Source organism: Loxodonta africana, chromosome 18 (genome assembly GCF_030014295.1).
Source record: "Loxodonta africana isolate mLoxAfr1 chromosome 18, mLoxAfr1.hap2, whole genome shotgun sequence".
NCBI classification, from domain to species: Eukaryota; Metazoa; Chordata; class Mammalia; order Proboscidea; family Elephantidae; genus Loxodonta; species Loxodonta africana.
Genome location: NC_087359.1, coordinates 71,972,645 through 71,995,983, shown reverse-complemented (window position 1 = coordinate 71,995,983; position 23,339 = coordinate 71,972,645). Strand labels below are relative to the sequence as shown.

At 52.5% G+C, this 23,339-nt stretch overlaps 2 protein-coding genes across 2 annotated transcripts in view; one reads left to right on the top strand and one right to left on the bottom strand.

The window, feature by feature from the left end:
* Positions 1-11,687, top strand: part of STX8 (syntaxin 8) — a 344,866-nt gene extending 333,179 nt beyond the window's left edge. The window contains exon 8 of the mRNA XM_010596609.2: positions 11,525-11,687. Within this exon, the coding sequence (XP_010594911.1) occupies positions 11,525-11,592 (68 nt within the window). The 3' untranslated portion in view covers positions 11,593-11,687. The remainder of the gene's footprint in view (positions 1-11,524) is intronic.
* A 9,778-nt stretch (positions 11,688-21,465) lies between these two features.
* Positions 21,466-23,339, bottom strand: part of NTN1 (netrin 1) — a 232,386-nt gene continuing 230,512 nt past the window's right edge. The window contains exon 6 of the mRNA XM_003416782.2: positions 21,466-21,794. Coding sequence (XP_003416830.2) covers positions 21,466-21,794 — 329 coding nt within the window. The remainder of the gene's footprint in view (positions 21,795-23,339) is intronic.

Sequence of the window (23,339 nt, the reverse complement as noted above, 5' to 3'; positions counted from 1 at the left end):
ATTTTATTTCTTTGTATCACGGTAACTTCCTCTCCATATGAAAGATCTATATTTACATTTCTTAGTCCCTCTTTATTGTTTTAATGTTGTCTTCTTTTATAGAATAACGGCTGTTACCCTGTTTCGAGCATTTTTTTGTTATAGTCTTTCTTTGTTTTTTTCGATTTCCCTGTCTGGGTTGACTTCTGGTTGCTCTGCCCAGTGTTCTCGTCTTGGGTCGATACCTGATATTATTGATTTTGTAACCAAAGAACTCCCTTTAGTATTTCTTGTAGTTTTGGTTTGGCTTTTACGAATTCCCTCAACTTGTGTTTATCTGGAAATGTCTTAATTTCACCTTCATATTTTAAGAGACAGTTTTGCTGGATATATGATTCTTGGCAGGCAGTTTTTTTCCTTCAATTTTTAAAATATGTCATCCCATTGCCTTCTTGCCTGGATGGTTTCTGCCAAATAGTCTGAGCTTGTTCTTATTGGATCTCCTTTGTAGGTGACTTTTCATTTATCCCTCACTGCTCTTATAATTCTCTCTGTATCTTTGGTTTTGGCAAGTTTGATTATAATATGCCTTGGTGACTTTCTTTTAACATCTACCTTATGTGGAGTTTGATGAGCATCTTGGATAGATATCTTCTCATCTTTCACGAAATCAGGGAAGTTTTCTGCCAACAAATCTTCAACAGTTCTCTCTGTATTTTCTGTCATCCCTCCCTATTCTGTACTCCAGTCAGTGGTAGGTTATTTCTCTCAATGGAGTCCCACATGATTCTTAAGTTTTCTTCATTTTTTAAAAATTCTTTCATCTGATTTTTCTTCAGATGTATTAGTGCCAAGTGATTTATCTTCAGGTTCAGAAATTCTGCCCTCCACTTGCTCAATTCTGCTCTTCTGACTTTCCATCGAGTTGTCTACTTCTGTAATTTTATTGTTAATCTTCTGAATTTCTGATTGCTGCCTGTCTATGGATTTTTCCAGCTTATTAAACTTTTCATTATGTTCCTGAATAAACTTTCTAATTTCTTCAGTTGCTTTATCTGTGTGTTCCTTGGCTTGTTTTGCGTATTTCCTCATTTCCTTCCTGATGTCTTGAAGGGTTCTGTATATTAAACTTTTGTATTCTGCATCTGGTAATTGCAGGAATGCACTTTCATCTAGAAGATCCCTGGATTCTTTGTTTTGAGAGCCTGTTGAGGTGATCATGGCCTGTTTCTTTATGTGACTTGATATTCAGTGTTGTCTCCAAGCTATCAATAAGTTATTGTATTAGTTTATGCTTGCTTACTGTGTTGTAGGTTCTTGCTTTGTTTTGTTTTGGTGTACCCCTATGGGTTGCTTGAGTGAGCTAGCTTGATTATTTTCACCTTCAGAGCTCTGATGTCCTGTCCCCAGATGACTAGAGCTGTTATCAGGTATATCAGTCTAGGAGTCTATTCAGTTTTCTTATATGAATTCAGCTCAGGTGTCCAGGTAGCTGATCATCAAGTGTGTGGTACAGGCTCTATCCTACAATCTTACAGGGGCAGGGGTGATTGACGTATATACCAGTATCTGATTGCTGCAGGGGGTCATGCTCTGAACAAGGCAGGGGCCTGAGAACCAACCCCCAAGTGTCTCTGAGGAAAGCATGTCCCTGTTCCCTAGAGTGTGCAAGTGGGTGTGTTCTGCAGACAGACCATGGGCACCCAAAGGTTTTGGTTGTAAGGACAGGGAGGTACCAGTTATCCTTGGACGTGTGTTGCAGGTGGCTTGGTGACCTGAGTGGAGCTGCCAGTCCTTAGGTCCCTGATGTGGGTAGGTGAGGACCTTGTTTAATAGGCAAAGCAATGTCAAATGTCAAACACCCACCTTTCCACCACACAGCTGAAATGGTTGGAGCCTGCCAACAAGGGGCTGTTCTCCCGAGATAGGTCCACACAGGTCCACGCAGAAGGGAAAGGTGCTCAAAGTCCACAGACAGTTTATGCCTGGACAGGAGCTGCTTTTGTCCTGAGCTCCCCCGGTTAGTGGAGCTAGCAAATTATCTTTTCCCCCAAATGCAAATTTTTTCCTTCCCCAAAGCCTGGAGGATGGCTCTAAGTGCTCACCAGAGTCTATCTGAGGCCTAGGGATTCAGCCGCTGAAGCCGGCTTGGGGGTGGGGTGGGGCGCAGTAAAGTATACTCAAGTGCTTAGCTTTTGCCCAGAGCACCGTTCTCCTCAGGTTCTAGAGGTGTGAGCAGGCTGTGTGGCTGGCTGCTTCTCCCCGAGGAAACTGCGGCCAAATGCTAGGACCAGCCTGCCGCTGCCGCCGCTCCGGGAATGGTGCCTGAGGGCTCCACGTGATTCAGGTCCAGTAACTCCTCTCCGCTTCTGAACCGTCTCTTCCTCCCCCTGCCGCTCAGTTCATTTTCTAAGCTTGCCTTTGATGCTCAGGGCTCCCAGCTTGTCACAAATATACTCATTTCACTTGTTTTTTCGGGTCTTTGTCGTAAAGAGGACTCGCTGGAAGTGTCTGTTCCGCCATCTTGGCTCTGCCTGTGTGTGTCTTAATGATGCCTGACCTTTTAGTGGCAGTCCCTTGGTGGCACAGATGGTGTAGCGTGGGCTATTAATCAAAAGCTTGGCAGTTCGAGTTCACCCAGAGGCGCCTCAGAAGAAAGGCCTGGCGATCTACTTCTGAAAGATCACAGCCATTGAAAACCCTTCAGGCGCAGGTCTACTGTGACGCATGTGGGGTCACCAGGGTTTGGGATTGATGTGACAGGAACTGGTCTGACACTTTTTGTTGTTGTTACCTTTTAGTGATACTTGCTGGAGTATTTATAGAAGAAATATGTCTGGGATTTGCTTTAAAATAATACACTGGGGGCGGGGTGCAGGTGAAGGTATAGGTAAAGCAAGATAGGCCATGAACCGATAATTGTTAAAGCTAAGTGATTAGGTGCCGTTCATTACACTAGTCTGTCTACTTTTGTATAATGTTTAAATTTTTCCATAATTAAAAATTGAGGGGGGGGGGAAGGAAAGAAAGAAGAGGGAGAGAGAGAGAGAGAGAGAAAAGAAAGTAGGAAAAAGAGAAGAAAATCTTCATCTCAGTCTTTCATCCTGAAGGATGAAAGCCTCTCTCCCTGATAAAGCCCACTCTGTTATAAGTTGGGATCCCCCGGCAGGCTCCCTTGTGTGCAAGAAAGGGTTAAAGCATGGACTGAGGGACCAGACCCACCTGGGTTCCAGTTCCAGCTCTTCCTCTTACCAGCCATAGGAGTTTAGGTAGGTTAGCCTTCTAGAACCTCAGCTTCCTCGTGTACAAACTGGAGCGAGGAGCTCTTTGTTGGGGAGAATCAAGCAAGGTGATATACCTGTAGCGCTTGTACAAAGCCTACAGGTGTGAGTATTAATGTACGGTGTGGCATAGCTGTCCCTGGTTTTAAAAAGACCCTCGGTTACTCACTCTGAAACACCACCCTTCAGAGGAGAGAAACTCTACTCAGGCGAGGTGCCAGGGCTGTGATCGTATTCCAAGAAAGCCAAATTTCTCCAAAAGAAAGGATTGCACTGATAAGGTGTGCAAACACCTTCTCTTTGACCAAAAGAATCTAAAGGGCTACAATTGATTTTTGCTTATCACCGTCACTTGCCATCGTAAAATGACTTTGTCACTTGACCCTGAGTGCATACCAGTTTACTTAAACCTGTTGAACTTCTCCTACCTGGAGGACCCCTGTTTGCTCTGAAAGGGTTTAGAATGTAAAAGTCATATTTGTCACTGCTCTTAAAGTCCCACTTTTCGTCTTTGAACAAGAGCCTGGTTTATCCCATATCATCAGGTTCCTATCTCAGATGTCACAACTGAAGTGCAGGTTCATTTTCCACAAGTCATACCTTTACTTTCACTATGGCAATGGGAGGGAGTCCCTGGGCAGAGCAAATGCTTAATTAACGTTCTTGGCTGCTAACTGAACGGTTGGAGGTGTGACTTCACCCAGGGGTGCCTTGGAAGAAAGACCTGGCAATCTACTGAAAAATCAGGCATTGAAAACTCCATGGAGCACAGTATTACAGTGACACACATGGGGTCTCCATGAGTTGAGGTCAACTACATGGCAACTGTTTTTTTGTTTTGCTTTGTTTTTTATGGCAGAATTAGAATAATTTAGTTTCTGTGATGGAAAAATTAGCAGCTGTGAAAGAATCACTACATTAATAATGGTTCGTATAAACCCAGCCGCCATTTGCTAAAACTGTCCTCTGTCCTCATCCCCTTGGGCATTTTGTAGTGTTCGTTGGTGGTATTGACCACTTCTTGAATTTTCTCTTCTCTCAGCCTCCTTAACATATTTTCTCAGTCTCTTCCCCCCTGCTGACTACTACTTCTGTGTTTTTCTTATTGGCTCCTCTCGTTCCTTCCAGGTATTCAATACATATACTCATTTATTCAGAAAAATGTTGGAGCTCTTTTGTGTGCCAGGCTGTGTTCTAGGTCCTGGGGATATGGTGGGGACAGGACGGGCACAGTCCCTCTGTAGAAGCTCACGTGCTGATGAAGGAGACAGATGAGAGACAGCTCAGCACACGTGTGGTGATGGAATAAGGGCAGCTGCGGCAGAACCAGGGGATGGTAAGAGCCACTGTATGGAGGTCAGGAAGGAGTTCCTTGAGGAGGTGACACTGCTACCAAGTTTTGAAGGACACGTGGGGATTAACTAAGCCAGAGAGAAGAGTGCGCTTGGGGCGCAGAGGACACACGGGAGAGCCAGGAGGCGGGGAGGAGCACAGCGTGCGGAAGGGACAGGAGCAGGGTGCCCGGTCACAGGGCACGGAATGCGGCTGCAGGGGCCAGACCGTCAGTGCCTTCTAGACCACAACCAAGAGTTTGCATTTCAGTGGAAGCTGTTGGAGGGTTTTCAGCAGGAAGTAGCATCATGTTACGTACGGCCTAAAAAGATCGGTCCTGTTGTTACCTGCCATTGAGTCACCACCAGTCCTGCCCCAACTCATGGAGACCCCATGCACAATGGAAGGAACCGCCGCCAGCTCGTGTGCCACCCCTGTGATCGTTTGCAGATCTGACCGTTGTGATAAACAGGGTTTTCACTGGTTGCTTTTCAGAAGTAGATCGCCGGACGTTTCTTTCTAGTCCACCTTAGTCTGGAAGCTCTGCTGGAACCTGTTCAGCGTCAGAGCAACGTGCAGGCTTCCACTGACAGATGGGTAGTGGCCGTCCATGAGGTGCGTTGGCCAGCCATTGAACCCGATCTCCAGCTGGAAGGTGAGAATTCTACCACGGAACCACCACTGCCCCACCTAAAGGGATTTCCTCCAGCTAACCTGTGGAGAATAAATTGAGGAAAGCAAGCGCAGGTTAGCAGATCATGGTGGTGGTCCACACAGGAGATGGTGGTCACAACTGATACTGTGAGGCCTCTTCCCTTGGATCTCAAGCTTCACGTGTATAAACTAAGACTGGTTGTATGGTTTTTCTCTCCCACCCAGCTGTTCTTGGTTTCTTTGTTTTCATCACTTGTTCTTCTGTTCACATAATCACCCAAGGTCACGTTTTAAAAATGATTTATTCATAGCCATCCCTTCCTTATCTCACTCTCCTGGCCTCAGCTGTCTCATCAGGCCATCGTGACCTCAGTCCAGAGCCCTTGCTGTAGAAAGAGCTTCTCTGCTCAAGTACTCTCCCCACTGTGATCCGTGAGCAGCAGTAACAATGCTTCTTCCTAAAACATCACTCATCACCTCCCTGGTTTTCAGAACTCAGCTCCTCCCTGTTGCCTGTAGGGTAAGCCTAGGCTCCGGGGTGCCATTAATGCTCCCAGTATGGCTCCATCCCAGCCCATCCACCCCTCTGTCTCCATTATTTTCTCCTGATACTGTACCACGTAAGCCTTCCATTCCAGCCTGGAACAAGTTTTCCACCAAACATCATGTACGTGGCAGAATGACCAAGAATTAGTGTGACTCCTGCCCAGGTGAAGCCTTTGGTCACCCTGAAGATGTGAGGCTGAAGTAAATGAAAAGGACATTTGTTCTCCTGGTTTTGGCAACAAAGTGGACTAAGATAATATTAACACACACACCACGCAAACAGAAACCTAGCTACAAACATCTTGAAATGCTGGATAAAACATTTCACCCCTTCCTCCAAATTGTTAATGCATAGCTGAATTTGCGAGGAAGAAAGAGAAACCCCCCACTGAGAGAATGGAGAGAGAACAGGAAGCCAGCAGTGCCCGAGTGAAGGGGTGCAGCCATGATGGTGGAGTGGAGGGGTCGGCACACGTGTTCTGTAAAGGGCTGGGCAGTAGTGGTTTAGACTCGTAGGCCGCCTATGGTGTCTGTTACATGTTCTTCCTCCTCTTCAGTTTTTTTTCTTTTTTTAAAACCTATACAAATGCAGAAACCATCCTTAGCTGACAAGCTGTACAAAACCAGACCACAAGCCATATACGGCCCATGGGCCATAGTTTGCTGACCCCTGATATAGAGGCTTGAGTGTCCGTCCTCAGGAAGCCAGGAGAAAAACCCTTAGGGCCCTGAGGGAGAGGACCCTCCAAGGCTGTATCCTCAGAGAAAGAAGGCGTATTAGGAAACATTTATCTGCCATCACAGGGAGATGACAGGGAAGCATGGCATGTATTTTTAAGTTGTTTCTCAATATTTAAAACCACAGGCTAAAATTCACACTACCAGACCTCCGTGAACTCCAGGGATCAGTGGATAGAATTCAGGGAGTCCATGAACTTGGATGGGAAAGAAATTGCATTTTTGTTTTCACTAGCCTCTAATTAAGGAGCACGATGATGCAGCGGTTAAAGCGCTCAGCTGCTAACTGAAAGGCAAGCAGTTTGAACCCACCAGCTGCTCCCCAGGAGAAAGATGTAGCGGTCTGCTTCCATAAAAAACACAGCCTTGAAAACCCTCCGGGGCAGTTCCATTCTGTCCTACAGGGTCACTCGGAGTTGGGAGCAACTCAACAGCAATGGGTTTTGTTTTTTCATTTTGGTTTTGGTTTGGTTTTAACCTCTAATTGAGGGTTAGTATTTTCTTAAATTACAAATGTAGGCAACAAACCATAGCAGTATTAGTAGTACTTGTGACTTTATCATTAATGGAAGTCACAGGTGTTTTCACATCAAAGTCTAGCACATGTATTATCTCAGAATTAAAAACAGGAAGGTATTTTGATAAGCATGCTTTAATATACTTGCAAATTCAAAACCACACCTCTAAATAATTATTGGGCCAAAGAAGAAATCATCATTGAAATTTTTTAAATATTTAGAATTTAGAAATCAACAACAAATGACGTTATGCCATATCAAAACTTACAGGCTTAGAAGGTAATATTTAGGAGGAAGATGGAAAACGAGTTAAGTTCCAATTCAAAAGTTAGCGAAAGAGCAATAAAGTAATTCCAAAGAAAATCTATGAGTACAGTTAATAAAAATAAAAGCAGAAATTAATAAAACAGAAAACAAAGAAACGAGGTGATCAACAAAGTCAAAATTTGTTCTTGGAAAAAGTTACTAAAAATGGCAAGCAAGGGAGGCCAGGAAAAAGAAGGCACAGCTAACGGATGTTAGGAATGAAAAGGGCGTAGGTGCAGCGTCCGTTTTAAATTATAAGAGAATATATAATGAACAGCTTTATGCCAATAATTTTGAATATTCAGAAAAAAAATGGGCAGCTTCCTAGAAAAATTATAATTTAACAAAACCAACTCAGGAAGAAGAGAACGCAGAACTCGTAAAAACTACCCAAGTATAGAGTGAGGGTTTAAAAGACATGGGGCAGCCATTCATTCATGTATTCTTCAGCACATCTGTGTGGCGTCTCCACTGTGCGCCAGGGCACTGTTGTAGATGCCGAGGATACAGGGGTAAATAAAATAATCAAAACCCCACAGCAACACCAGTGCTGTCCAACAGAACCCTCTGCAATGATAGGACTGTTTTCTGTCGTCCCATATGGTAGCCTTTAGCCACATGTGGCTAGTGAGCACCTGAATATGGTTACTGCAACTGAGAAACGGAGTTTTTAATGTAATTTAATTTGAATTAATTTAAATAGCCACATGTGGACACTGTCTCTCTAGAGTCCAGCTCTAGCTAATAAGATAAATAAATAAAATTATTTAGTATGTTAGTGATATGCCCCAAGTAGAAAATACTAAGCAGAGAGAGGTATAGAATGTGTTTTTAGATCTGGTACCAGAATTGGCCTCTCCAGGCCTATGACACAGTCTGACAGATTGGATGTGGGCCCAAGAGAAGGGAGAAACCAAGGATGGTAAGGGTCTTAATTGAAGCAGCTGACCGGGCGAGGCTGCCGTTTGCTGAGAGGGAGATTGGCATGCCAGTCAGGTGTCCAGTGGGGCTAAGTGGGTCGCGGGTGTTTTATTTTCTGTTCTCTGATTAAACTTTTAAATACATACAAGACCTCTCAGTCCAAGATGGTCAATGACAATGGCCAAGTGAACAGGACAACCGGGCGTATGCCCAGAGCTCAGGGACGATGCCAGGATTCCTGGAGAGAAAGGAATACATCTTCCACTGGGCCTGAGAAGTAGGTGGGACTTGACTGGGCAGAAGGAAGTGAGGGCCTTTGGGAACAAGGCTGGGAGTGGGGAAAGGATGTAGGTTCTGGCCAGGGAAGACTGTCCTGGAGCAGAGTAGTCACAACAAAAGCCAGCATCCCCGAAGTGCATGTTATAAAGTCAGGTGCTGTGCCGGGGAGTGTGCTAGCTCACTGCCCACAGCGGGGGAGAGAAGCCCATGCTGAGGGCAGGGCCTGTGCACATTCCCACAGCCTCTCCACGGCACCGCCGCTCGCCCTGGGCCTCCTGTTCTCCTTTCTCTCCCAGTGTTGCAAGAAGGAAGACACTTTGTCAGAAGATTGTGTGGTCTGAGCAGGAAGTAAGGAAACTGATTCCCTATAGCCCTCACAGTGCCTACATGGAACATCCTTGGTGGGCTCTGCAGCTGTCCCCTGAGGGATTGCGGGAGGAAGGTCTTCTGACAGGGGCCTCCTGAGGGACTGTGGGAGGAAGGTCTTCTGACAGGGGCCTCCCCAGGGCATTTTCACATCCTTGTCTCGTCTGTACCTGACTTCCATCTTGGGCCATCTGTAGCCCAGGGGCTCTTCAGCCCACCAACTTGGGTGAGTGCTCACCTTGTAGCAATAAGCTCTAGCCCCTAGGCTGTAACTACATTGCGTCTGGTGCCTGGCTCTTGGTAGTTGTTAGCTGCAGTCCAGTCAGCCCCAGCTCGTGGTGACCCCATACACAATGGGATTGGACCATTGTGACCTATAGGACTTTATTGCCAGGCCTTTCTTCCTAGTCCATCTTAGTGTGGAAGCTCTGCAGAAACCTATTCAGCATCATAGCCACACGTAAACCTCCGATGACAGACAGGTGGTGGTTATCATGAGATGCATTGGCCAGGAATCTATCCCAAGTCTCCCGCATGTGAGGCGACATTTCTACCGCTGCTTCCCATGACACGTGGGACGCGCTCATTAAATACCAGGTGAGTAAATGTGGAAGACGGGGCACTAACTGAGTGTGGGCTGTGTTCTCTGGGGCCTGATTCATCAAAGTCACCCTGGGGGGGTGAGGCAGCGTTGGGTTCAGAGCAGACTCGTTGGAAGGGCTGATGCTCACCTTGGTGTTTTCCAGCCAAACGTTTTATCTTATTTGGAGACTGCGAGTGAACTTTTTTTTTGTAATTGTGCTTTAGGTGAAGGTTTACAGAGCAGATTAGTTTCTCATTAAACAATTCATACACATATTGTTTTGTGACATTGGTTGCCAACCCTGCAACGTGTCAGCACTCTCCCCTTCCTGACCTGGAGTTCCCCATTTCCATTTGTCCAGCTATCCTGTCCCCTCGCTGGGCTGGGGTGCCCATCTAGTCTCATATACATGGTTGAGCTGTGTGTACTATTGTTAGTTTTATGGGCCTGTCTGATCTTTGGCTGAGGGATGAACCTCAGGAGTGTCTTCGGTACTGAGTTGGAAGGGTATCTGAGGGCCATACTCTTGGGGTTTCTCCAGTCTCCATCAGACCAGTAAGTCTGGTCTTTTTTTGTAAGTTTGAATTTTGTTCTATGTTTTTCTCCACCTCTGTCTGAGACCCTTTATTGTGATCCCTGTCAGAGCATTCAGTGATGGTAGCTGGGCCCCATCTGGTTTTGCTGGACTCAGTCTGTGGAGGCTGCGGTAGTTGTGGTCCATTGGTCCTCTGGACTGATCTTTCCCCTGTGTCTCAGTTGTCTTCATTCTCCCTTGCTCCACGTGGGGTGGGACCAGTAGACATATATTAGATGGCTGCTTACAAGATTTTAAGAACCCAGACGCTACTCACCAGAGTAGGATGTGGAACATTTTCCTTATTAACTATGTCACGCCAGTTGAGCTAGATGTCCCCCGAGACCATGGTCCCCAGCCCTCAGCCCAGTAACTCAATCCCTGAGGGAGTTGGGATGTGTCTGTGAAGCGTCTATGACTTTGTCTTGGTCAAGTTGTGTTGCCAGCCAAACATTTTAGGAAATAAAACTAGAAAATACCAATTCCAAAAATAGTAAGAAAAAGTCCCTCTATTGAGGACTGTTTTTACAGATAGTGATATCTTAGACTCAAGAAGAAAAGGTGAAGCCATGTGGCTAGGGGAGAAAATGGACCCTAGAATTAATGTTTTGTAACTGAAGCCCTTTACTGTGTCTATGCTTCATCAATGCAAAAGCTGACTGGGTCATGAGGGGGCATTTTCAGCAGCTTCCACTCTCCCAGATCCCCCGAGTCTTGCAGTCAGCAGTCCTGGCACTTTGCTGGCACTACTCTTGAGGGGGCTGGGCTATTTCTGGTTTCCCTGGAGCACCTCCCCACCACTACCAGCAGCCTGCAAAGCCAGGGTTGAGAGCCCGCTGCTGACCCCATCCCTCCCCAGAACACTTTCCTCAGAGAGGCCACTGCTGACCGCTGTCCCCCTTCAAGAAGACTGTCCTCAGAGAGGCTGCTGCTGACCCCTTTCCTCCCCCCAAGAAGACTGTCCTCAGGCTGTTGCTGATCCCCATCCCCTCCCCAGAAGACTGTTCTCAGAGAGGCTGCTGACCCCCATCCCCCCCACAGAAGACTGTCCTCAGAGAGGCCGCTGCTGACCCCTGTCTTCCCCTGCAGAAGACTGTCTTCGGGCTTCTGCTGACCCCCACCCCCCCATAAGACTGTCCTCAGAGAGGCCACTGCTGACCCCTGTCACCCCCCAGAAGACTGTCCTCAGAGAAGCCACTGCTGACCCCTGTCCTCCCCCCCCAGAAGACTGTCCTCAGAGAGGCCGCTGCTGACCCCTGTCCTCTCCCCCCCGAGAAGACTGTCCTTAGAGAGGCTGCTGCTGACCCCCATCCACCCACCAGAAGACTGTCCTCAGAGGGAGTGAACATGTGGAGAGCTGGGCCACCCTCTTCTCCACACACAGCTGACAGGGCGTGCGAAGATTTCAGGTAGGAATCATTAAGGAGATTTTCCGCTTGTCTTTCAGGGATGATAGTGGTGATTTTATTGCTGCTCGTGGCTATTGTCGTCGTGGCAGTCTGGCCTACCAACTAATGCAGCACGGGCTGCCACCTGCTGACACCGGATCAAGGCCCGGCACCTCCTGGTACACAAAACCTGCCTTCAATAAACGCCCTCTGTGCTCTGAACTCTCCATGTGCGTTGTTTCAGAAAGGGGGCCTGGAGGGGCAGGCCTCGTGTGGCCGAGCTCCTCGGGGAACCGTGCAGAGGCTCCTCAGTGGTCGCTGTAACCAGGGCAGCTGGCCACGGCCACCAGTGGACTCTGGCCACCTGCCCTGTGCTGGGCATCCTGGGGTACAGAATTAATAGGCGGTTTGTAATGCCCAGGATCTGGTCGGCCTGGGGAAGCACATGCCCATGTATGCAGCAGCTAGTGAACAGTCAGGGTCATGGGTGTACAGGTAGGGGAGGAGCAGGGAGAAGGCGTGGGGAGGGGCGGTAGGCTGCCACCTGGCTGGGCATGTGGCCCCCACACCAGGACTCCCACAGGGGCGCTGGCACTGTACCAAGCCACAGCACTCCTTTTGGTGGGCTCGCTGCCATTGCTCAGAGTTACTCTCGGGCTCTACTTTGGGAACCACCCTCAGAACTGGGAGCACATCCTTTTCTGGTTCCTCAGTGATGGGGACTCCTCATTTTCCAAGGTGGATGGGGCGGGGTGATCAGGCTGGCGGCGTGACAGGAAACACCTGACTTTAGGAGAACAGGGTCTGTATTTGGCTCCTATACTGGCTCTGAGCACGCAGTGTGGGGTACATGTGCACACGCGTGCGTGCGTGCGTGTGTGTGTATAAAACACGGCAGACACTCAGGGTAGGCCCGCAGAGGATACCAGCTCACAGGCGCATTGGTGAGGTCTGAGGTGGAATGGGGTGGGGGCCGTACTGTGCCCTTTCTCTTCTGCATCGGGAGGCAGAACGAGCCAACAGGCCGGGCAGGCCCACCATGGCATGAGGAAAATGAATTGGGGTTGGTGGTGGGCGGTTTCCAAAGCCCAGGGTTCCACTGATTTCACACTTGAGAAAAGGAGAACGTGGGCAGGTGGTGGGGCCTGTGGGACCCTCTTGTGGATTTCCCAGATACTGCCTGCCTCTGTCATCAGAAGTCACGACCGGAAGCCCCCTCTGGACAAAGATGGCCGTCGAGGAAAGCCGCAGTGCAGCCTGCCTGGCGTTATGTCCTAGGACCTGGAGACCTTTGGTCCTGAGACGCCAGGTGCTGAGAAGAGCCATGGTCTGGGAGCCCAGGCACCTGGCTGCCTCAGAGGGGATCCTGCCTTCCAGTGTTTTGGGAGCTGTACGCAGTGACGTCCCGATGGCAGCTCTCCCAGAGAGGTGCTGGTCACTCCCGGCCCTGCCCGCCCTGCTTCACCTGAGCAGCCCTGCCTCCGTGCGCTGCGTGTACTAGCTAGTGACCCTGTGCTTCTGGAGGCAGCCCAGCACGTGGGTTAGGGTGCGGGCCCTGAAGGGGACTGCCTGGCTCATACCTGGGCCGGGGGCTCCAAACATGTCTCCTCATCCAGAGCCCAGGCTGGTGGGACAGCCGCCGTCTGGACTGCCAGGTCTCTGGAGCAGAGGAAGAGAGGGCTTTGGAAGGTCACCTTCACCTTTGCTCACAGCTCACTGGGCAGAACTAGTCCCATGGCCCTCCTTAACGGTGAGGGGACCAGGAAGTGCCCAGACGGCAGAGAAAAGAAATGTGTGCAGGGACTTGCCCTAGGGACCACCACACCACTCACAGCCACATGACCAGAGGCAGAATGCCCTTTCCATGCCTTCTTCTTCTCAACCTGGAAAATGGAGATCAGAACATTGGGTCGTTGTGAAGAGCGAGTTAGTAGCACATGTCAGCACACGGCCCCCTGTTTGGCCCGGCTGAAAAAAGGGTACTTCCTCTACCACAAGTCTAAAAAGACAGTGGACCAGATGGCCTCCGAGCAATCTCAGCTCCAGAGTAAGGGGTTCTAGCAATGCTTTCAACCGAGGCACTAGAACAAACCAGCATGAGGACAGACAGTGGACAGAAACTATGGTGAGGACAGACACATGAGCCCAGGCTCCCGTCTGTTCAGACCCCAATCCAGGCTGACCTCCAGGGTACCAGCCACACGCAGCCAAGGCCTTGGGGTTTAGCTAGGCAGATTCCACAGCATGGCCAGGGCCAAGCTACGCCTGGAGAGGGCAGAGCGGTGAGAGGGTGGGGAGGTGAGCCTGAGGAGGGTGAGCCCTGCCGTCAGGGAATCGGATGGTGAAGGGAAATCACTTGCCCTGGAAAGCACTTCCCTGGTCGGGGGTGGGTGGTTGCCACTAGATCACCCGCTGGAAGAGCAGGAATCTGCAGGGCCGTGTCTCTTCGTTCTGCCATGTGAAACCCGCATCTGGATAAACAGCCGTCTCTGGGGACTCCCCCACTTTGGGGCTCCTGCAAGGCGGCATTGAAGGTCTGTTTGACTTTCTCACCTCCTCTTGACTTGCTCAGCACGGAGCCCCGGCAACTCGTAGGGTGTCTTTGAGCCAGAGCCACAGAGTCCTGGCTCCGTCCCATTGAAAGGCCTTTTCAGCCACAACACCGAGCCCATGTGTGCACACAACAGCCTCTGTTCTCTGGACCAAATGGGCCCCAGGCCCAGCCCCCACACTGCTAGCTGTGTGGCTCTGGACACGTTACTTCACTTCTCTGGTCCCACAGGTGGGGAGGATGGATTGTGAGGCCCCGATGTGGAAGCCTCAGGTGGTGTCAGGCAGCAGAGGTGGGGAGGTGCCAGGCAGGAAGGCGCTGCTTTCCTTGGTTCATCTCCCTCAAGGTGGGGGCTTCTCCCGGGAGACCGCCACCCCAGTCTTAACTGAAGGGCAGACCAAAAGTGGCACAGATACCCAATCCCTGGATGGGCCTCTTTTGGGATCTGTTGCATCAAGACCCATCCTAGCTAAGGTGGCTAATTTGAAGGTGGCATTTCCAGTCAGGTTTGGCAAGGCATGGCCTTTTACCCCAAAGGTGTCAGGACTGCAGTCCCGGGTGGCCTGCGGTGCTGTGGACATGATGGGTGAGCCTTGAGCCCGCACCCCAAGCATAAAGAATAGAGGCAAGACACAGCCTCGGCCCTGGGCTTTCTCAATGAAAATATGCTTTGTTAAAATAACAGTGTAAGTATTGTTTAACTTACCTGATTATTAATTATAAACACTTTAAGTCTGGATACCATATAAAGAAATACAAATATCTGGGTACAACTGGTGCTTTTGTTCCATCTAAACTTGGTGACCATTAATAACTGTAACTAAGTCTTAGCTCTTGTTAGCCCCCAGAAGTGCTGTTCAGGAGCCCGCAGGCCTGGCCTGGACACAGTTGGTTGTGGTTTGATGTGAAAGATACTCCAGCTGCTTTCCTCAGCTGCCCACAGCCTTCTAGCCGAGATCCCTGGACCTTTCCTCCACGCGACCGCTGCTGAAATCCTGGCTGCCCTGTGTGCGGGGACTGCCAGGTCTCTCCCGACGAGTGGACAGAAAGAGAGCCGCGGTCTTACCTCCACGTTTGCCTCCCCACGGAAGCGTCCCTCAGCTTCCTTAGACACCTGTGCTCCTGGCTTCCTCAGGTTCAGAGTTCCCCTGAGCCTCTGGCACAGACTAAAGATCACCTCCTAACTAGCTGGGTTTTCTAACCTTGCCCTGCTGAAGTTAAGTATTTGTTTTCTTCTTATGTCAAAAGGAGGCTAAGACTTGTCTTTCCTCTCACTGCTTCAGACAACCCCACAGACTCCCTCCAAACCTCATGCCAGTGGCAGAAAGCATTTGCCTCTTCCCTGAAGTGACTGTCCTGTGGAGCCTCCCGTTGATAAGGCAGCGAGCTAACCTACCCGTACACTGTACTTCTCGCTGGCACTCTGTTGGTCCTTTCCCTCCCAGCGTCTCTTGGCATATTTCTCATGTCTTTAGTCCCAACAGAGCATAGGAAGGGATGGCCGTTCATCAGAACCTGAAACCTACGGGTGTCTCTACCCTGAGTGGCCAGTACCCATTCCAGGCACTCTCTCTGGGGGGCTAAGAAGGGAGGAGAAGAGGAGCTTTCCACATGTGTGAGTCCCCTGGAATGTCAGGCAGGCCCCAGGGAGCTTTGTGACCTGGCAGGGGCCTGGGCTTTGGACTGGACTGCCCTGGACCCTGGGTCCCTGATGGGGATCACTCAGCAGTCCCATCTCTAAAATGGGCTTTTCCAACCATCCTGGGCCTCTAGGTCGCTGAAGCAGCTTACTTCCCCTACTGTTTGAGTTGGGCGGATGTTAAAGACTTCCCTTCCCACCTAGAGTGTAAGCCCCCAGGAAGCAAGGGTGAATGAGCAGCCTGCAGCAGAGCTGTTGACCATTCACATTCTGACAGAGTCTCTGGTCAACAGTGTGCTTCCTCTAGGCCTGGGCATGGGGTGGCAGCTGCCCCAGGGATTGGCTGTGGGGAGTCCCAGAGGAAGCACTGCATCCTCAGAAAGGATGAAGATAGCTACATGGCCAGCGTCCTTGAGAACCAAACCCTCGAGTAAAACGACGAAAACTGTGTGTGAGTCAGACTTCCAAGAGCAGCACAGAAGTCTCAGTCCCCGTCTCAGAGGGGTCTTCAATTACGCAAATGCTCCAGTTGGGTATGAGTTGGCCCTAGGGAGAGCCTGAGACTGCACAACAGGCTGCCAGACCCCCTGAGACCTGCATCCCGGGTCCTGTCCCTGCCAACCCACTGCCAGGCACGGCATTCCAGCAGGGACATCAAGACCACACATGTATCCACCGGCCCCAGAAGGAGGCTGGGCTGGACCTGTTTCTTCTGGAGAAGGAGCTCAAGGCGTTTCCAGCCAGCCCTCCATGCAGCAGGGATGTGCTTTTCATGCCTCCGGGGCCAGCTGAGCCCAAACTGCCTAGGGGCTGACCATGCCCCATGGCTGAGGCTTCTCGTCAAAACAGCTGGGTGCAGAAACCACGGCTTCCTGGTGATGACCAGCTCCACTCTGCGTGGCAACACAACGTGTTCCTAATGACTGAGTTGTTTATTTAATAAAGAAATCACAACCATGCAGAGGTTTAAATATAGCCTCTCCAAACTCAGCAAGCTCAGCTCCAGGGGGCTGCCGGCACTGGCGTCTGCCCAGTCTCTGGCTGCACGAAGCCTTGAGCAACGGTCTGAAAAAAACTCTTGCCAGATCTCTTGAGTGTCACTAATCCTGTCGCATTTTCTTATGAGCCTTTATCTGACTCTGACTAGAGGAAACTGGTTATGTGAAAGGCAGGAACCTTGCTGGCAGGTTCTGAGTCACAAGGGCATGTTCCAGGGTCCCCTTTGCCCTGCTGTTGTTTGGGGGGCAAGTGGGAGGAGCCCCTCATTTCTCATTCCTGTATTCCCCCCTGTCCTGGAGCCCCAGGGAGTGGCAAGGAGAGCACCCAGGGATTGTTTCTTGGGGAACTGAAATAGAGATGGTCCCACTTGAGGGCCTTGTAGCTCAAGATTTCAGCAAGCCCCTGGGACTTCCCCAGTGAAGCTTCCTTATCCTGCCTTCTCAGGGTGAGTTAGGGCTCTGTCCCGTACACCGAGTGAAAACCCTGGGGTCTCTCTCTTGCCGGGAATTCCTAGGCCAGAAACCACATTCCTTAAGGGGTCTGAAGACTCACCATCCTTCTCCTCCCTCCCACACGCCCGCCACCCCAGAGACCTGGCCACCAAGGAAGACTGGGAGATAGAGAACAGTGTACAAGAGTTTATTGAACTGATATCTGAATTTAGTTCTATCATGTGGGGCCCACGTTACAAGTTCCATCTGGGTCCATTACAACTCTAGCCAAAAAAAAAAAAAAAAACTTAAAAAAGAAAAGAAAATCCACAACTTTTTCCATGTCATTAAATATATTCATATATAATAACCATAATATATTAGTATGCATTGGGAAGGAACACTGACCCAAACAATATGTCATGGTCACAACTAAACATTTACAATAATTTTGAGGGAACAGAAATCCGACATCCAGGAGGGAGCCAAGGGAGGATGGAAGTGCATCTGGGAGCAGGGACTGGGAAGAGGTGTCCAGTGACACCAGGGTGGGGGTTTGTTTTTGGCAGGGTAAGCCCCAGAGATACACATTTGGGTACCCCTGGGGTATGGCACGGCTCGGGCTCTTCAGATGGCCTGTCCAGGAGCCGTGATGGCCCAGTGACCCCATGAGTCTAGTCTGTCCACATTCTATGCCTCAGGGGGGCTCCCCTTGGATGTTGAGACCCCAACATTCTTCAGTTTCCTAAAGGGACCCCTTAGGGTCTCTTCTTGATTTCAGTCTCATTCCAACCTGGGGCAAGTCCAAGAAAGTCTGGACCCATTTTCTACCTGCTACTACTGAGGCAGAGTCCCAGGAGGTCACTCGGGACCTGGGGGTAACTCCCAGCTTCCCTGGGGGTTGACCAGAGGTGTCCTTTCCTCCAACTTGAGGGCCCCGAGGACGCCGCCTACAGGTGGGTCCAGGGTCCCACTGTCTTCCTCAAGTCAGGCAGGATGGCGTGGGGGCTGCCCCATGACCCCCCTTCCTCCACCCCAGGTCCCCAGCATGGCTGTGTGTCAGTAAAGCAGGCAATCAGCTGTCAGAGCCACCAGACCACCCAGCAGATAAGAAAAGGGGCAACTGGGGAACCTGTTTTTTTTAAAAAAACTAATTTGATATGTTTTTCTTCAAACACCTACATAGCACAATTCTGGTTAATACACTCTTCAAAATCAAATCTATCCCATTTTACATCCCTTCCTAACTATACAACCGGAATACCTCCAGTCCTATTTCTGTCTCTTCCTTGGGGCCAGGGGTGAGTGGGGGGGGCTTCCCCAGGGACAGGGCCTCCCCACTGAGGGTTGGTGGCTGGACTCAGAGAAGAGCAGGGGTCTGTGATGTGGGGAAGGCAGCCTGTGATGACTGGGAGGTCCCAATAGTGACCTCTTCTCCTACCTGACATATCCCCGGGAGCCAGGCCACGAGGTGGACAGCCTTTCCCTCTGGGTGCTAGAGGGCAAGGCTGGAGGGTGGTTGAATTTAAGCAAGATACCATGTTGCCTGCCGGGCTGCTGCCTGTGGAGCTGGAGGGGCCTCGGAGGCCACAAGTACAAGCCCCTCATTTGCCCCAAGAGTGAGACCCAGGGTGGGCAGTGAGACCCAGAGTGGGAAGTGTTAGGGCCAAGCTGCCATCCAGCTGAGAACAAAGAAACTCAACAAGTGCCCTAGAAATCCTTTCAAGGACTGGCCCAGGAAAACGCAGAGGCCTGACATATTAACAGCAGCCAGCAAACCAGCATCACCTTCCGGCCTCAGGGGCCTGGACTCAGGGACATCAGATACCCCTTCCCAGGGCCACTGGGTCTTCTCCTGGCCACTGGGTCTTCTCCTTGCCCCTGAAGTCAGCTCCACCAGACTCTGCTGGAATCCCTCCAACCAGCCCCAAGCAGCTAAACCTCCTTTCTGATGACTCTTGGGAACCACCAAGGGCTACCTTCCTGGTGCCCCACCCCACCCAGCATGGGCTGTCCTCTGACAAGTCTACACCCCGCTTCACCCACAGCCCCTGCTGCCACCTCCAAAGGTGTTATTGTGCCCTCCCTAGCCCCCAGACTTCTATTCTCCAGGCCAGATGCAGGATCTTAGGGGCAGTAACTAGGGTGTCTCCATGGCGCCCCCTGGAGCCCACCCAGGAGCACCCGCTGCCTGCTTTGGGAGGTAAGTGGGTGAGCTTCTGAGCAGTGTGCAGGGCCAGGCCGCGCGCCCGTGATTAGAAAGCCTGGCTCTGGGGTCTGGACCCCAGTTCTGCCACTGACTAGCAGAGCCACCTGGGGCATGTGTGCTTCCATTTCCTCACCGGTGAAAATGACAGAGCATCTCGCCTCCCAGGGCTGTCACGAAGATGACATTACGTGTGCAAAATGCCCAGCCCAGAGCAAGTACTCAGGGAACAGCAGCCATTATACAGGCAGCATCAGGAGGCCAAGGGAAGCCAGCCCACCGAGGGCTGAGCTTCATTCCTGGTACAACGTGTTGAAGCAACCAAATTCAGGCAGAGAAAATGAAACCAATTTTCTGACTGCGGGGGGGTGCCAGGCCTCCGATTCAGTGCGGGGGGTGTAGGGACAGCTAGTGGCCCTTCGGCAGTGCATAGAGCTGGGGAGGTCAGGAGCCTGGAGGCCCAAGAGCACAGGAATATGAGGCATCTGGCCAGAAGGCCCAAGGATGCCTGCTTGGGGGCAGTGTCTCTAGGAGGCTCTGGAAGGGGGTCTTGGGCACACTGGGGGTATGGGAGTCAGCAAGGTGCAGCCCAGGCTAGACCAAGACAGCCATGGGCACAGCCCCAGGGTGGGGTGGCTGCTGCAGGCTTTCTTGGCCCAGCAGCCTATGTTCCTTCCCTTGGGGAGCTGAGAGGGAGAGCAGCAACAGGAAGTGGTCATGGCTTCCTTGGCCCCAGAAAGCTGGCCGTCCCTGCCCTGCCTGTCCGTGGCACCCGCTGGGCCAGCAAATGCTCCCCTGACCCAACAAGCCCCTTCCCCCCCGGCTGGACCCACCCACCCTTCCAGGCTGCAATTCATGCCCAGCCAGGCCCTTCCAGCTGTTGACATTGCTGAGGGGCCTTGTGGGAGCTGATGTCATTATACAAATAGTGTCACTGCCCTAAACCCAGCCAGTGCCCCCATCCCCCTTCCCTGGAAAATGTCATAAAAGGCGCTGGTTCCAAGTTTCCAAAAAGGAAACTCTCTGGGAGGTTTTGCCTTCGTAGTGCCTCCTCAAACAGGCAGTGCCAGCATGAGGCAGTGACCACCCGGCTCGGGCTTCTCAGGGGTGTCCTTGGGCACAGTGCCCTCTGCATGGGCCACAGTCTCGGGCCAGCTCCCAGTCCCCTGCTGGACAAGGGCAGGTACCAGAGGGGTCTTCTGTCTCCCACCCCAGGGCCCCACCCAGGGAGGACCAAGTCAGCAGGTGGCAATGGAGACCTCCAGGACACGTGGGGACTGCTTCCCCTTCCCACAAATGCTTGCCAGGCCCCTCCACATAGGCCCAGGTCATCCCAGCCAAGCCCTCCGTGGGACTTCCCAGAGAAAGGCTGGGGAGAAGGGACGGAGCTTTGCCGGCTTTCGTGGTTGGGGTGGTGGTTCCGCTGGGCTTGCTCAGCCCCTTCCCCCCTCCCCGTGGCTGCCGGCCTGAGACTTCACAGTTCTCCCTCTCCGGTCCCCTTCTCGCAACCATCAACGACCCCAACCGTGCGGCTCTGGGCCAGTCCCTCGGGCCCCAGGTCAGGCCCCCAACCCCTCCACCGCCACCCCGCCCAGCCCTAAGGAAGCGCGTCTCAGCTCTGGAAGGAGCCCCGTGAGGTAGCTAAGTGTCGTCCTCATTTCTCCAGGGCCTCGCCCGCTCGCACCGCGCACCGCGCACCAGGCCGGGGGCTCGCAGGGGGCGGGGAGGGGCCGCCCAGGCCCCGCCCCCGGGCCGCCCACCGCCCCTCCCCACCCCCCACCCCGCTGGGAAAGCCGGCGCCGGCCCAAGTCCCTGCCGGGCCGTGGGCGTGGCCGGGCCGTGGGCGTGGCCGTGGCACTGGGCGTGGGAGTGGCCGGGCCGTGGGCGTGGTCTGGCCGCGGTACTGGGCGTGGGCGTGGCCGGGCCGTGGCCCTGGTACCGGGTGTGGGCGTGGCCTGTGCGTGGGCGTGGCCTGGCCGTGGCCGCGGTACTGGGCGTGGGCGTGGCCGGGCCGTGGCCCTGGTACCGGGTGTGGGCGTGGCCTGTGCGTGGGCGTGGCCTGGCCGTGGCCGCGGTACTGGGCGTGGGAGTGGCCGGGCCGTGGCCGTGGCCGGGGCCGTGGCCCTGGGCGCCTGCGCGCTCGCCGCCCGCCCGCCCCGGCCGCCGCCGCTCCGCTAGGCCTTCTTGCACTTGCCCTTCTTCTCGCGCTGCTGGAACTTGCGCAGCCGCCGCGCCCACGTGTCCCGCCACTGGATCACCAGGCTGCTCTTGTCGGCCACGATGCCGCTCTGGTCGGGCGAGTCCTCCGCGTTGCCCAGGAGCAGGTACTTCTTGAGAGGCTTGATCTTGGGGCACTTGCAGGCGATGTCCCGCGAGCGGACCCACAGGCTCTGGTCACCACGGCGGATGCGGCTGGTGCCCTGCTTGTACACGGAGATGATGTTGACCGTGAACTTCCACCAGTCCCCCGCTTTGTCGGCCTTCAGGATGTGAATCTGGACGGCTGTGAGGAAGCACAGGCAGCGGGTGGGCCACGGGCAGGGGTGCACCTGGGCCCCCAGCTCCTCAGGCTGTGTCCACCCTGCCTGCAGAGGGCGCCTGGGGGAGGGGCAGCCCGGTTGGTCTGAGGAAAAGGAGACCCAGAACTGGGGGTGACTGCACAGCGTACCCCACAGTGGTGGCAATGCCGATCCTGGAACCCTCATCCCCGATGCCCGGGCCAGGGCCACTGCTCCAAGAAGCCGTTCCTGCCTGTGTCTCCCTGTTTTGAAAGTGCCACCCAGCACTACCCTCGGGGACGAGCCCCCTCTTGGCAGTTGCTTCCCACCAAGGCCCAGGAAGGCCAGAGGAAGCCTATAGGTGCCCTCAGAGACCAGTGCTAGCCTCTCCTCACAAGCTGGGGACATGTCAGTGGCCCCCAGACATTCCCCCATCACTTCACACCCGGCCTCCTGACACCCCACACATGCCCTCAACCCAAACTCAGAAAACCAGAATGGGGGCCCAGTGCCCACATGCAGAAGGTACTGGAGTCTGGCCCTGTCTCCTCAGCCTTCTCTGAAGAAACACAGAGCCTTCTTCCGGCATCAGGGTCCTGTGCTGACACCTCCTTCCCTCCTGACCCTCTCATGTCCCCAGATTACTTCCTGTCCTCCCCACTCCCTGACAGCATGCCCCCTGCTATGGGCATTCTCAGACTGGAGTGTGGGTGAAGATCACCTAGAGGGTTTGTGAAAACACACATTCCTGGGCCCAGCCCCAGAGTTTCAACAGATCTGGGGGCAGGGGAGGAGGGCAGGATATCCACTTCTGACAAGTTCCCAGGTGATGTTGATGCTGCTGGTCCAGGGAACATGTGGGAGCATCACCGCCCTGGTAAGTTTTAACCAACGTTATTTCTGTAGGATATTAAGAAGTGTTTAGAAAAAAGGAGGAAAATACCCTTTAAAAAAGAGGGGGAACCTTGCTCAATAAATTTGTGCAGAACTGGAATAATCAAAGGGAACAGGTTTCCTTACTACAAGACTTTTCAGAGCCTTTAGTCTACTGCTTTGTGTGTGTGTGTGTGTGTGTACTAGTTTCTCAAGCAGTCCACCTACCCAGGAACCTTTGGCTGGGGTGCATCTCAGTCACCAGAGCATCGTGGGCCCCACATGGGAACTCCCCGTGGGACACCTGATCACTCCCCCTCCCCAGTCCAGGGGAAATGGGGAGGCTGCTGCCCCACTAACGTCCATTCAGGGACAACTTGGCCATCTTCCCCTCCCTCCTGGCACAGCTCAGAGCGAGGCCTCTTGCCCCTGCTGAGCCCGCCCACTGTGCCCTGTCCCCTCCCCCGCTGAGCAGAGAGAGACTTGTCCCCTGGGCCAGGCTGAGGACTGCACTGGCTGCTGAGCAGACTGAGCCCAGCTGAGCGAGGAGTAGTTTGCCCCTCTTGGTGACCTCCACACCCAGCCTGGGACAGCCACGAGGCTGCATCCCCCAGAGAGCGCCCATGGAGGCGGACATCACTCCCAGTCGTGTATCCAGGCAGCGTGCCCACCCCCAG